Source organism: Curcuma longa, unplaced genomic scaffold, assembly GCF_044706935.1.
Source record: "Curcuma longa cultivar G26 ecotype Majalengka, Jawa Barat unplaced genomic scaffold, ITB_CL_G26_1.1 contig_26638, whole genome shotgun sequence".
In the NCBI taxonomy this organism is placed as follows: domain Eukaryota; kingdom Viridiplantae; phylum Streptophyta; class Magnoliopsida; order Zingiberales; family Zingiberaceae; genus Curcuma; species Curcuma longa.
This window is the reverse complement of record NW_027433173.1, coordinates 1-15,315: the sequence shown is the minus strand read 5'-3', so window position 1 is coordinate 15,315 and position 15,315 is coordinate 1. Positions and strand designations below refer to the sequence as shown.

The window sequence follows — 15,315 nt, the reverse complement described above, 5'->3', positions numbered from 1 at the left end:
CGGTCTTCTCCCTTCCTCGCGATAAAAACAGAGGTTTTGCCTCTGTTCTTGTTGGCTTCCCCAAAAACCCTAAACGGCGCCATGTGTCTCCCTCCTTCTCCCTGTTTCACCGAGAAAACCCTAGCTTGAACAGTCGATCGGCTTCTTCCTGGGGTCGCGCTGCCGCCCATTGCTCTTGTCTACGTGAGGGTGTCGCCGAACCAGTGAACACGGGTGCGGCGTAGTGGTTAGCAGACCGGTGCTCCTCTACGTTGTTCATCGGAGAAGACACGGGCGCGCAAAACCCTAGTGTTGGATGTCGCCTCCCTCTCTTCTTCATTCTGCTGCTGCTCACAAAGAGGAAAAGGAGTGGTGGCCGACCGCGACGTGTGGAGGGGTGAAGCCGGCCACCGCTCATGAGGACCGAAACCCTAATCGCAGAGATGAGAAGCTCTTTCTTCACCGCGCAACAAAGCAGAGGAAGGCCCTGTTCTTCTCCTTCTCCTCTCTAATTGCCGGCCATGTGGGAGATCACATCCGGACCCCTCTGCTCCACTGGAGAAGATTGCTGTCGGAAACTAGTGGCTAGAGGAAGCTTGCTGTCGGAGCTCGTTGTCTGTCGGAGAAAAGCTTTGCCATTTTTGCTTCGGCTGTGTGGGTGAAGGAAAGAAACTTGATTTGTGTTCTTTTCTCCGCAAACAATTTGTGAAATTATTTGTAGAAATAACCGTCAAATTGTTGTCAGGATATAACAGGCAAAGTTTTGTGTTGATTGCTATCGTTGAATACCGGAAGGTTCTCTATTATCGGAAACAGTTTCATCACTAGAGAAGTCACGTGTTAATGTCAGGGTTAACAACCGGAAGCTTATGAAGATTTCAGAGATTTTTCCATTAATGTCAGAAAGGTTTCGATTAATTTGTCCTTTATCGGCGATCAATGGTTGATCATCGAAGACCACATCAGGAATACGATTCTCGATGATAGTCAAAAAGCCCCGGAGCGATCACGATAATCGTTGTTGCGTGGTTTCCGGAATAAGGCTTCTCTCAATTCGATCGTCATCGACATCGGTTAGTACCGAAGACGATGACGCGACTCGTGGCTTCCGAAGTCGTCCAGACGAGAGCTTGACGTGGATCACCAGTAGAGACAGGACTCGGACGAGGATCGCTCGATTGATACCAATCCTGCTCAACGTCATCATCCGTGAGGTACGCATAGAATTATTTACTTTTCTGTAAATTTAATTATGTGTGTAGAATAATTTTTATTCTGTAAATTTTAATTTCCTGTCATGTCTTGTACTTATTATTACCTGCTATGCATGCGTGTGTTATTTAATAATTAGTTGTAATTATTTGTTATATTTCTGCTGCGCACGTTTATGAAACGTGTAGACACGCGCATTGCACCGGGACGATCCCAACAAATTAGTGGTGGAGTTGCTAGTCCGTCAGGCAAGAACCAGCGACGGCTCCATACAACCAGCTGACCGAAGGTTGTACCTTATCAGAGTCAATAATGGAGCGTGGAGGACCTGGATTCCCAATGCATCCTCGTATTAGTGTCGGCCAACGTGTAACGTGGTTGAGTCAGCCACGAGAGTCTTTTTTCATTTATGTCGAACAGTGTGCCTGAAAAACACCCAAAGGTGGCCGCCCATGTGCCATACTATTCACCAGGGTCCACTTGGATTCCTGGTTTTGTAAAAACCAGTGGCACTCATGATTTTGAGCCCATGGTTTTGTAAAAGTGGCGTTGTTCCGTCAATCGTTTGAGTGACTTAGTTGAGAAGAAAAGAATCTTTGCATGTGATGATGGGGCCCAATGAGCACCCGGCATGTGATGATCACCCTTTTCCTTCTCTATTTAAGTCTGCTTGTTTGCAAGGCAGACGAGCAATACTCGTGCCTTACTTCCCTCTTTATAATAAAAAGGCTTGTTTCGTTGTTCCTCCACTTGTGCCCCCTTCTATCCGATTATTCTTGGCCCTAGGTACTGGCTCCATCCTGAGTTGAGAACGAGAGATCGATCCTACCCTTACTGGTATCAGAGCTTGAAAGGAGCTTGAGGAGGTTCGAGCTGTGCAAGGCGCTGTGTGAGCTGCATGTTGCCCGCGAAGGAGACATTTGTGTGTGAAGTCTACTGACCGCTGAACTCACCAAAGGACATCAGGTGACAAAAGATGTATCCGCCGTAAGACGCAAGAGGCGCAGCAGGGAGAAGTTGAGTCCCTGAGGTGAAGGCTGAGAGTGAACGTCTACATCCGAATAGGAGACTGCATCCATCGAAGAGTCAGCCTCTTCATGGGAGACAGCCACGACTTGCTCCTATGAAGCAGCCGATGAGTCTACAGCATGCCTACGCTATCGATCGGCTATAGAATCTTCAAGATGGTACGATGTCCCGCCGGCAGATCCCAATTGCTCCCCGGCAACTAAATGGATGTCCCATCCATTTTCAGAAGGTGGTGGGGGAAGTGGTGACCTAGCGCCACTGCTACCTTCTATGTCTCTTCCACAAGCACCTTCGCAACGACGACCGAGCTTCTGCTCGGTCACCTTCCCTTTCTCCTGGCGTCGCCCTATGCCAGAGCTATTCATCTTCTTCCATCGCCAGTAGTACGGACTCGACCATCGTTGCGGTGGCGCTCGTGGAAGAGACACAGAAGGCAGCAGTGGCGCTAGGTCACCACTTCCTCCACCACCTTCCGAAAATGGATGGGACATCCATTTAGTTGTCGGGGAGCAGTCGGAATCTAGCGGCGGTACGTCGCCCCATCTTGGAGATTCTACAGCTAGTCGACAGCGTAGGCATGTTATAGACTCATCGGCTGCTTCACAGGAGCAGGTCGTGGCTGTCTCCCATGAAGAGGCTGACTTTTCGGTGGATGTAGTCTCCCATTTAGATGTAGACATTCCAAAGGAAGTCCTACAAGAGTCAGTGTAGTCAGTGAAACCAGAGCAATCTTTACCTGATGCATTGCGGGCCACTGAGCTGGTGCCGTCATCCGTTTCCCAGTCGGATGAGGTGTGACTTTCTTCGGATGTAGAGCATAGGGAAGCTTCGTCTGATTCGAAAGCTGAAGCGTGCTGGCAGGGACAGTCGGGTTGTGACTGTGTTTCATCAAATGATGTTGATGACGCTTCATTTAAGAGGGAGGTGAGAGAGTCTGTGTCGTCTATGAAGTCTAAGGTTGCCCATGGCAAAACGAGCAATTGCCTCCGTAGAAGATGAAAGTCTAAGGTTGCCCATGACAAAACGAGCAATTGCCTCCATAGAAGATGAACATAGTCTGCAAGGTTTGTGTGCTCGTAAGGTGAATAGTTCAATGGATTAATCTACTGGCTACAATTGTTAGTGTTCAACTCCATGGAAATCAGCATCATCATCGTTGAAATTAATGTTGACGCTTTCAACTAAACAAAAAAAATCAAGTACATCACCTCATATTGCAAGGTAGGTTGGAAAGTATGGCTGGAACTACAACTCGATCGTTACTTAAATCAACTTTGTTTCCGAACGATTAGGACTTGCAAACTTGTAGTTCAAAATCTTGACCCATTTGCTTGGGTTGTGTTTATGTTTCTTGGAAAAAATAAAAAAGGCATCCTAAATTATGCAAATCATAGAAAGGGCATCTTTTTAAAAAAAAAATCAAAAGGATGTTCTATCAAATGTTTCATCCCCAAAATATTTCTCATTCAACGTTATTGTAGTAGTTGTCGATAGTTGCTATAATATTATTCCTTACTTTCAGAGTTATTGAAGTAACTACGACTAACTACTACAACTTGTAAAAGCTACTGAGTATCTATTATAATTGTTTTAAAATTATTTTGATTAATTTAAAATAATTTTGATAAAAATTTAAATATTTTTGACTAAGTTAGTAATAATATTTTGATATAATAATGTTCAAATTTTAGGATATATGGTTCAATGTTTTAAGATTTAGGATTTAGTCACAATGTGCATAAGCTACTTGGTAGTTACTATAATATATAGAAGATATTTGATAGTTGCTATAATGTGAAAATTTAACAATTTCAGTATTTTGAGTGTTCCGGCCGATACACCGTGGATAGTACAAACGCTGGTTCAAGGTTATGTTGATGTGCACGCTCCTCCAAAAGAACCGTCCAAAAAGAGAGGTCCTGAAAAGCACTCAAAAAGAAGAGGGTTAGAATGGCGCCTTGGGTCCTGGTAAGCCACTCCGATGCTTAAGTTAGGGTTCGGCGCAAAGAGTTTATAGGCTTGAAGAAATTAGGAAAGATATGTGTGCGGACCTTGGCCATGGGGCATGAGCTACCTTTTTATAGTAGTTGATCTCCGGAATCTTAGCATCCATTTAGAAATATTCTTATATATTTGTTCATCTTTGGAAGATTCCGTCTCGTTGCTAAATATTTGAGAGTGTGTTCCTGTTTTTGCAGAAGAATTGGTTATATCCTCTCCGGATTAGGCGGAACGACCCTGTTCTCAATAAATATCGCTTGCAGGAAGTTGATTTATAGAGATCGTGTCAAGACTAGGTCATGAGATCGACACATAATGTTGGGACCGAATTCTGAGGTTGGTGTGCAATACTGAGATGAGGTCGGCGCGTGATGCGGGAACCAAGTCATGAGGTCGGCGCGTGATGCTGAGACCAGGTCATGAGGTCGGCGCGTGATGTTGAGACCAAGTCATGAGGTCGGCGCGTGATGCTGAGGGTGTGGCAGGAGCTCAGTATATGCTTGGAGAGACAGAACGAGACCAGAGAGAGCTCGGTAGATCTTTACAGGAGCGCACCGAGGTCAGAAAAAGAGGTCGGGATGTCCTAAAGTATGCCTTTACTCTTTTTTCCACTTCTCCCTTCGTACCCGATCTCCACGTCATCTCTAAATATCCATACCGAATCATTAAGTTTATGATTTAAGATTTTTAAGATATAGGGTTTAACCATAATATATAAAAACTATTCAGTAGCTGCTATGATTACTACAATGTATAAAAATTACTTAGTTGCTGTTATAACATGAAAAAATAACTATTTCACTAAAATCTTAAACTCTAAATTATAAAATTTTAACACTATTATATCAAAATACTTTTTACCAACTTAGTCAAAATTACTTAAACTTCATCAAAATTATTTTAAATTAATTAAAATTAATTAAAAATAGTTGTTACAACGTGTAAAAACTACAAAATAGTTATTACAATATTACAGCACTATTATATTTAGTGTTACACATTGTAGTAAATATCTAGTAATTTTTATATGTGATAGTAGTTAGTCATATTTCAATACTAATGCTGAAAATAAAAATATTTTTGAGATAAAATATTTGATGAAACGTCTTTTGATTAAAAAAAAACATCTGTGTAATGATTGACTTAATTTAAGATGTTTTTATTTTTGCTCATGTTTCTTCTCTAGTGAACTGGAATCCGCTTTTCCTTTCTCCCACTCCCTAAGGGTGCGTTTGGTTGGGGATCCTCCGTGATTACCTCAGTTATGTGATTACCAAGTAATCACATAACCAAGGTTATAGGGAATAAAGCATAACCTAATATTGCTTGGTTTAATCCTAGGTAATGAGATAAAACCTTATTTATTTGAAGGTTTTGATACATTACTTACTTTAACATTTACTATATTACCCCTAGTTCAATTATAATCATTTTTTATAATTAAATTAATTTGATATTTAATTTTTTTAAAAATTAAATTAAATTATTAATTATAATATTAATAATATAATATATATTATAAATTTTAAAGTTTTAAATTATCTTAAGAAATGCTCTAACAAATCGGGGTAAGTATTTGAGCAAAATCGAATCGATCGAATTGAATAAATCGAAAACCGATTAGAAATTGAAAATGCCAATTAAAAATTTACATTTCAAACTAGGAATACATGAAAATAAATATTGCCTGTGACAAAATATTACTTGACATACGCTACTCTTTGAGTGGAAAGCTTGTCGTCGACGGAAATAGCTAATTTATTTCTTAATTAATTGTAGTTCAAAATTTTATTTGTTTATAGGATTCAAGGGCTTGTTTGTTTGGCCCCTTCATCACTGACATTGAGTTGGTTATTGTTCATATACACAATGAATGCTTGTTGGCAGAAAGCAGCTGGCTTGTTGAATTCATTCATTTTGAAACTCAATGGCATCCATATTCTGCTAAGTGCAACTCTTCGCAGCTAGAGGTGCCACGAGCCGTGCTAGCCGAGTCAAGCTGAGGACTAACATGGGTCTACACAACACCGAAAACCATGCTAGGCCGAGCACGACATGAACCAGCGAACCATGCTTGGCCGAGACAATATGTGGTCCCTATTTGCCAACCAAACTACACCCACATTGATTCCAGCCTACAAGTTTCATTAGGTAGCTTGTCACAAAGATAATCAATCAGCTTATTTCTTGACTTGATGAACTATTATTGACTTCCCAGGAAATAAAGAAAATCTTTCTCATGTGTGGTGTGTTTGAGTTTGAGGAACAACTCTTGACACAGTGAGTTATTATATCTACTACAACTTTTAACAATGTATCCTGGAAATATGTACTCAGACATCTCCATTCAAAGTAAGCACTAACTCACTGATTTCTTCACCTTCTCATTGATCGATCACATGTGCAAACAGGCAAACTTTCTATGTGCAAACAGGCAAACTTTCTCATTGATCGATCACAATAGTAGGAAGATACAAAACTTCAACCACACTATTCGAATAAATTCAATACAAAAAACAAACAGGCAAACTTTCTATGTACAATTGTGTGAAATACTAGTCTTGAAGAACACTTTAGAATTCTCAAACACCTTGTCTTGCTAATGTTTTCCAGAAGATGCTCTCAGTTGATAGAGATGCACTTTCAAGCTTTCATTCCAACAGTAGGACTATGGAGTTGGGCAAATCCAAGCAAAATTATCTATTTTGGTAAGGAAAATACTCGATTCCTTCATCGCCTGGAAGCTGTTCTTCCTATACGTTCGGATCAGCAGCCACCCAACCACTTGAGCCCTAGAATTTCACCGAACATCTACCCATCAACAAAAGAATAAAAAAAATCACCAAAACACACATAAAGTTCGCATTTTCTTTATCTCAATGACCAAAACTTACTTGGCCGCTGAGCCAGATCCGCCATTTCGGCAGCTGGAGTCGTCGCCCGCAGCGTCATCCTCCGACAGTGACCTTTTGCTAGCCCTTATAGCTGGCGCATCAGATCCCGATAAATCGAGGCGCAGCTCGGTATCCTCGACGTAGCTCTCCATGTCAACTGGCTCCTTCTATTCTAAAGCAGGAAGCACCGATTCTGGCCAGACAAAGTAACGAATCGATCCAAAGCTGCGACTTTGGGATTAAATGGTCGAAGACAAAGAGCTGGTTGCGGACGAGACGACCCTGTTCTGGATTTATAGCGTAATGGAGACGGGGCCACGGGGGAGGCAGAGGCGGAGTCGTCGACGACAAGCTTTCCGTCAGTGCGTGGAAACATATGGCCTCGTCGACGACAAAAGAGGGCGTCCGGGAGGGCGGGGCTCGGAGGAGGGAGGACGATGAGGCACTGCTCGCAAATGGAGTGGCCGTAAGCGAGGACTCGCGGCACGACCTGTTGCTCGTCGTACGACTGCAGACAAACAGGGCACTCCGGCGACTCCATACCACGCAACAAATGATCGTGGACGTAGGCTCGTGGAGGGTTGCGATCGTTCACCGTGGACGAAGGCTTCGAATCGCCGCCGCCGCTAGTTTCGCTTACGAAGGGTTCGCGGAGGGTTTTGCTCACGGAGGATTTCACGATCGTGTACGTAGCTCGCGGGGTAATTTTGTAAAGAAAATTTTCTTAATCCCCAGAATCAAGTAAAACCTAAGTTTTCCTTGATTTTTGAATTCTGTGTTGGATGCCTTTTTTGCTGACGTATGCTGATGTGTCAGGTATGAAACATTACTTGGGAATCACCGATTACCTAAATCAAACAAGATTTTCATTGATAACTTTAGATGGATAACCAAGGTAGTCATGATGACCCCCAATCAAACACACCCTAAAGGTTAATGTTCTATTTGGGAGGAGATGAGGGAAGGGAAGGGAAAGATAAATAAGATGAAAGGAACTTTGAACCTTGTTTGAAAAGGAATGAATTGAAAGAAAGAAAAGATAGGAAAGGAAAAGCTGTAACCTTTCTTACCTATAAAAATGAAAATTTACTTACACTTGAATTTAGGGGTAAGAGAGAGAAAAGAAATCTAAATTATTTTTTATTTTAATCTTATCCATGTTTTAAAATATCAATTCCCAATAGAATCAAGCAATTTTCCAATTTCCAACTAAGGCAACCCTAACAGTTTGCGCCACCCAAGTCCAATTCCCACCCTTTCAAAACCCTCTCCCTTCGATCTCATCGCATCTATTAGGTTTTTGTATTCTCCCAATCTCAAGCTCCTTGGCAGTTCCTCTTCTAGTTCTCTCACACTCAAAAGCCTCATGCTCCTCCCTCGCCTTCTTTACAGCTCGCTTGCAGCTGGATCGTCAGAGGAGGGGATTCGACACGTCTTCTGACCGAACTAAAGGGAGAAGCCATTGAGGTCCGGAGCGTAAAGCGCGTTGCTTGCGGTTCGAGATCGAGGGCATCGAAACCGAGGTTGGATGGTGCGATGGGTTGGTTTCATCCCGACGTCTCTCTGGACGATCTCCTGCTCCTCGTCAAGGGCTTCGTAGACATCCTAATTCTCGCCAATGGCTACCAGTCCTCCGGTCTCTCTGCTGTCTGGGACGCTTCCACCATCAAGAACGCTGTCCGTTGGGGCCTCTTCTTCCAGGACGTAGGAACCCTAGTCCAACCTCCCTTGTTCTTCACTTTTTGTTGCTGATGTTAAAAAACCTCGAAATACTTCAATGTTAGCGATTTTATTTAGTGGATATTCTATCAGTTGCTTTCATTTTAGTTAGTCCTGTCTGAGTTCAAAAATCAAGCTTTCAAATAAGCCTTGTTGAACATTTTTCTATGGAAGCTCTCAGTCAGATTATCAGGCACATCCTTTCTCAGCCTTTGACAAAGGTGTTATTGCATTATTTATTTACCATTTTGCTGTAATAGTGTCTTCTCCAAGTTATTCATCCTTTGATGTGATCTTAAAGGGAAGTCTACGAAATTCTTTTGAGCAAACATGATTTTTGATTGTTGCTAGTTCCACCTTTCCTTTTCTACTTTCCAATTTCCTCTTTGTAAAATTGGATTAATCCTAGATCTGGGTATGCTGTTATTATTTTTAGGTGTTTAAGAGGATAAGTGGCTTCCATCATTATGAAGAATCACTAAACGAACTTGACAAAGCTTTGAGGGATATTATATCCAATCCATCTTTCCCACAGGTGATAGTTCCTCATATTGCTACTCCTCACATTGCTACATTTATGAAATACGTAGTTACTTATTGTTTCTATAATTCTATATTCGTTAGTTGCACAGCTTGGCCATTTCTGAGAAAAATGTTGATCTAATAATTTCCAAATGCAGGGTCTGGTCTATCTGTCTTCATCATCACTTTGTAATGCAAGTGATCTGGTTATTGAATATTTACTTCAAGTTGACAATCTGGGAGCTAAACATTTGATTTCACTTCTAACAGCAATCGTGGAGATGGATGTTAATGACCTTACTGGTCTATGTAATGCCAATCCATCTGCTTATGCAGATAGGTTGATGCTGCAGATGGAATCACTAAATTTATTTTCAAAGGATAAGGGAAATATAGTTAACTCTGGAGCTTCTTCCACAGCAAGTGATCCAAACGTTTGCCATGTTGCAAAGTCTAGAAATTGCAACCTTGCTCTTTCTGAAGCTAAAGAATGCAACTTTGAGGATCCTTCATGCTTTTTGATTCATGAAATTCTTAAGAGGCAAACTCTTATTTCATGCACATCTTCAGTAGAGAACTGCTTAAACTCTTTTTTAATGTTGGTCTTAAAGGAGTGCCTAGTTTCACACAGAAAGATCTCCTTGGAAGGGGGATCATCGGCTACTAATTCTCCAGAGTAAGTGTGCCATTTTATGTAGTAGTTGGAAGGCTAAAACTCTCACCTGCTTATAGTTTTGTATAGATTTTGGCATTAGCTAGTTTTAACCGTAAGAATGCTTCCAGAAGTTGTATTATGCCTCTGTCTTTCACCTATGGTCATTTTCCTTTGTCAGTTGACCAATAAAGATAATCATGTTCTTGCAATAAGATATTAATTGCTTTTTATCTTTGTGCGAACTAATCTTACTAGCCAATTTGTTAACTCAAAAGGATAACAGTGGATGTAAAAGCATCTGTTACGAAGTAAAATCATTAGTATGGATTTAGTTGTTGAGGCCATTGATGTCAACTGCAACGATGAAATTACCTTATGTCTCTTTTTATAATATATTTTTAATAGTTAGTGAGCTTGCATTACTAAACTTTGTTATTATTATGTCCAAAATAACAAAACCATGTTTCCATTCCGTTGTGTTGTTTTGTTCATGTTATTTTAACCCTTGGATTAAAACGTTGTTAGAGAGTTTGATCCCGGGGAGGGATCATCTTATAGGCATATCACGTCTAGTGATTTACAATTTCTAGAGGTAATACAGAGAAAATTTGAAACTAGGGTGCTTCGAATTATTGGTTCTCAATTTCTTAATGCCTTATTCTTTAGGAATTACGATGGAGATGTTCAGATCATAAATTACTGTCTTGACCGCATTGTCTATTGCACTTATACAATGAATTTGGACTCATGTGTCGAATTCTACAACAATTTTAGACAAATCGGTGAAGCCTACATAGTTAGGACTAGAGTGGCTCAATGAGATATTGACTTCACTCCTTGGATATTTTTGGAGTTATAGTGTGTCTTCCATTAACTTGTAATGTTGTATATCCTAGTTTCATTGTGCCCCTTCTAACATTGTATGAGGATGTCACTGTCAACACGTTGTGTAGTGCCTTTTACCACGGTTACCATCCTCCAAGTCTCACCATATTTTTAGCAAATGCATTGTTAGCACAAGATGATATCCTCTATAAGATCATTGTCGGCTACATATTACCCATTGTCATCAGGGGTCAAGCCAAGTTTTGGTTGACTCATCTCTTTATGATGTATGTGTTTAGACGACGCTTGGACATAGATATCATTGTAGATGTTTCATTGCATCACTCATCACTTTACTCCCCAGCATGGTGGGAATGGGAAGGTGCACGTGCCCTTTCGCTACATTATATATCAATTTTTAGAGTCTATAGGCATTGATGTCACTAGAGGAAATGTCAAGGGCATGAGATGCATGGAGTGGAAAACGGGGTTATAATGCGAAGAGGAGGGAGAGCCAAAGGAGGGCAACACACATGAGCTTCTTGCATAACCCCTTGCACGAGTCATGATTGTTGAGAATTACCTTGATCAGGTTGAGGACACTCTTGAGGAGGGTTTCTTGCATTTGACTAAGTTCAGGGAGTCAGTAGACATGTGTTTCAAGGAGTTGTACATGGGGCAAAGCTCCATTGAGCGATGCCTCGATGAGTTTAGCCATGTGACATGGCACTTTTAACATTAGATTGACTGATCTCAGTTTGCAGTTCTCAAAGCTTCAGCAGCGACAAAATGATATGGATGAGATGCTGCGTAACTAGAATATGACCGCCACCTCCTGCGGATGATTGATTTTTAGTTATGGCATGTATTTGGATATTATGACCTTGATGGCCACTTGGATGTTTTTATTTCTTAGTTGTTGTTTGAATGCTATGCTTGCTAGTTTTTTTTTTTTAATTACAATATTTGTTATGACTATGCTGTATAGTTTTGTTTTTGTCAAAAATTCTTATGTGTGCTATCCCATGATAAACTCATTTGCATCATCTCATTTACATCCAAGTCATCATCATCTACAAATATCGAAGTATTAGTCGACTACTAAGTGTATTTGCACATTCAAATTCACACAATTATTGCCAATGATGGATTTAGGCTCTCCTTATCGCTAATGATGTTACATTGATGGTGCATTACCACTTTAAATTGAGTATCCGTTTCCCTCCTTTTCTTGCTAGGATTGGAAATCATATATTTTACATATCCATACGGTTGAGTCCTTAGGTATCCGAAATAGTGTAATGTAAAAAAGAAGTGCTTCGAATCATTGGTTTCTTTTTAGTTGTAATTTTGGTTTATAACTAGAGGAATCTTTACTATACCCATAATGTGTGTGTGTGTGTGTGTGTGTGTGTGTGTGTGTGTGTGTGTGTGTGTTTCTTTTTTGATTCGGCCATAAATACACTATAGAAATTTTCTTTTTTGTAATGAATTGATTTGTCTTTTTCATGAAGAAAATTTCATTGAATCTTTATTGTTTACTTGCCCTTACTACAGTTAGGGGGAGGTAACCCTTTAGGGGTAGGTAGCTCTTTAGGGTGAGGTAGATCTTTAGAGGGAGGTACCTAGCATACGAAATGAACCTCATTCATACTTTAAGGGGAGGTAAAGTTCAAGGTTGAACTTTTCAACTTCATGAGACCAAGGATGGAATTTCCTAAAGCTCCAAACTTTATTGGTGCAATTACTAAGACATGCAGATAGTTGACTAAAACATTGCTGAATGTTCATAATTGGAATATTTAGCATGTGGGATCATGATAACCTTGGTATTCATGATAAAATCCATGTGGGATTTTGAATACAATGTATGCTCATGTTAGATGCATTAGACCAATAATAGAGAAATTGTTGGTGGATCTTTTTGGTGATTGTTAAAGGGGAAGAAAGGGAAAAAGTTTAAGTTATAAACCTTGTTCTCCTTTAATGAAAATTTTGAAATTCCTAGCTCTAGGGGAGCTCAGGTGTAGGGGGAACCTAGTTTATTGTTGATTTCCCTATCTTAAACAGATTGCCAAACATCAAAAAGGGAATATTGTTGGTGTAATCGTATACTAAGTGGTTGGGTTCGACTTTGAGTTTTGATGTTTGTGTAAAAGGTTTAAAGTTGGCCTTGTATGTGAATTTAATATGGGTTACATTGTGCAAAAAACTTGATAGGACACACATGAACCTTGGAGAACTTGTGACTCTACGAGGTCTAGTGTAGATGATGATTTGGTGTGACAAGGTAACACGCTTAGTGATTTGGAGGTCTATTGGAGATCAAAGAGGCATGAATGTGGCAACCGAGGGACTACAGGATAAGAAACACTGAAGTGGTGTTGGAGCATCTCGGGGAGGATGACTTGGCTTGACGAAGTTGGATGGCTTGGTGGCTCGAGGTCAATTAGAGATTGAAGCATCGAGGCACAACATTGATGATAGCTAAAAGAAGACAAACTACGTAGGTGAAGCATGAAGGATGACACGTGGAGTGAGCCGTGGGCTCAGTGCATTCAAATGACGAGTAACAAAGTGATAGGAGAACACTTTGGTAGAAAAGTCAAGTTGTTGTCGAAGGTAATACTGTGAGAGTTATAAGAATGTATCCTTGGGAGAGGGTAGATCTCCAGTCAATTGCAGTGTCTAGTCGATTGGATTTGAGTTTAGTCAACTTACAAATTGAGTTGACTAAAAAGTTGACTTAGGCTTAGCAACCAACGAATATATTTTTTCTTATTTTGGCTTAGTTGACTAGACAATTGATTGATTTTTAGTTAACTAATAAAACTTGGCTACAATGATCAAGGCTATAGTGGAATAGTCTTTTGATGGTGGAATCTAGTTAGTTCAAATAACCTTTGGTAGAGTCAAACTGAAACAATCTAGAAATAAATTGAGTTGATAGGTTGACCTTTGGTAGAGTCAAACTAAAACAATTGAGAAACAAATTGAGTTGACAGGCTGATGATAGATCAGCAAACAAGAGAAGCCGAGAAGCTTGAAGGTGTTGAAGGCTATATAAAGGGGAGCAAGGTGGACGTTTGAAGATTGACAAAATAGTAATTCGTCATATTGAGCCTTTCAGTGTACTCTTTAGGCTTCCTCTTAATCTTCATTTTATGCTATTGTTATAAGAGGTTTCCCACCTCTAGAGGTTATCCACAAAGGAGAAAGATAGTGAGCTTTCCAGGATTAATTCATCCATAAGTCTTACAGAGTAGGAGTGAGGGTTTTGAACTATGTTATATGCCTTGTTAACAATTATGGTGTGTGCGATTTATGAATGCTTTATTTCTGCTGCTAATTGTTGTGTGACCTTGCTAATTCTTTAGAAAGAGTCATATAAGTTTGTAATTGCAACAACAATAGTTATTCACCTCCTCTAGCTTATCCGACCATTTGTACACACCGTCCCAATGGTAGAGATGATTTTAAAAACTGACAGTTATAATGTTGGCTATGGATTAAGGTTTCTGAAGTATTCTTTTGAGGAAATTCATGTTGCAGTCAAACAACGATATGATAGATAGGTAGCCAAAAACCAAGTAGTTTTTGTACTTCAATGAAAGCGAGGGATCTGCAAAACTAGGTGTTCGAAATTGGAAACATTTCAAATAGCGTTCATTTGTACAATCCAAGTTTAGACTCCTTCCATCCTAATGCAACAATCTGGAATTGACACATTTATGATTCTTTGGGCATCCATTTGCCACCATCTTGTATTAATGGAGATTTGCCATCACCTTGTTTTATGTTCCATAAATCTGTAAAGTCTTTTGAGCTGGAATTCCTTTTTTTCTCTAAAAAGGAACATGTCTGAGTTTTTCTATTGGAGCCAGTGGCGGATGAGGTGTTTATTATATTTAACAGACAAAAGAACAATCAAAATTCTCTCTGGTGCCAAATTGATTTTCAGTGCTCCCAAGGTACAGTGGATTAAAGTCCTTGACCAATTAAAATTTTCATCAGATGTTGAGGATGGACACCTTCTCGAAATTGTGGTAACAACTGAAGCAGAAATTTTTTATATTTAATTCTGTATGAAAATATGTTATGTTCTTTCTGTTATTGGCAATTCTTCCATATAGATGCTTATCTATTGTCTATTCTCAATATTTTTATTAGCATAATTAACTTCTATACAAAGATTGTTCTATATCTGTTTTTTCCTAGCCTTGTTTTTTAGATGATATGTACCTCTTTCTAATAATGATATAGCTAACACTATCAAACTAAAGCATCAAGGTTTACAGAGTTTAGGAATCAACACCATGAATACTGGTATATCTAATTATTATTTCTTCTTTTTGCATATTGCAGTAAACAACTGATACCAATGGGTATGTTAATTCGCATGATCACTGGCGACAAATTTGTTAATAAGTGATGTTTGATAGTAATACTCAAAGCAATAGACATAGCCAGTCATATTTT

General features: G+C 39.8%; 1 protein-coding gene across 2 annotated transcripts; it reads left to right on the top strand.

The window, feature by feature from the left end:
• Nucleotides 1-8,344: 8,344 nt before the first annotated feature.
• On the top strand, nucleotides 8,345-14,882 carry LOC141818920 (uncharacterized; the record flags this gene model as incomplete). Of its 2 annotated transcripts, XM_074706318.1 has the most annotated exon segments (5): nucleotides 8,345-8,411; nucleotides 8,508-8,819; nucleotides 9,271-9,369; nucleotides 9,515-10,032; nucleotides 14,690-14,882. In XM_074706318.1, coding segments are annotated over 4 exon segments (978 nt in total), but the record flags the coding sequence as incomplete, so codon positions are not given.
• Between the last annotated feature and the right edge of the window lie 433 nt (nucleotides 14,883-15,315).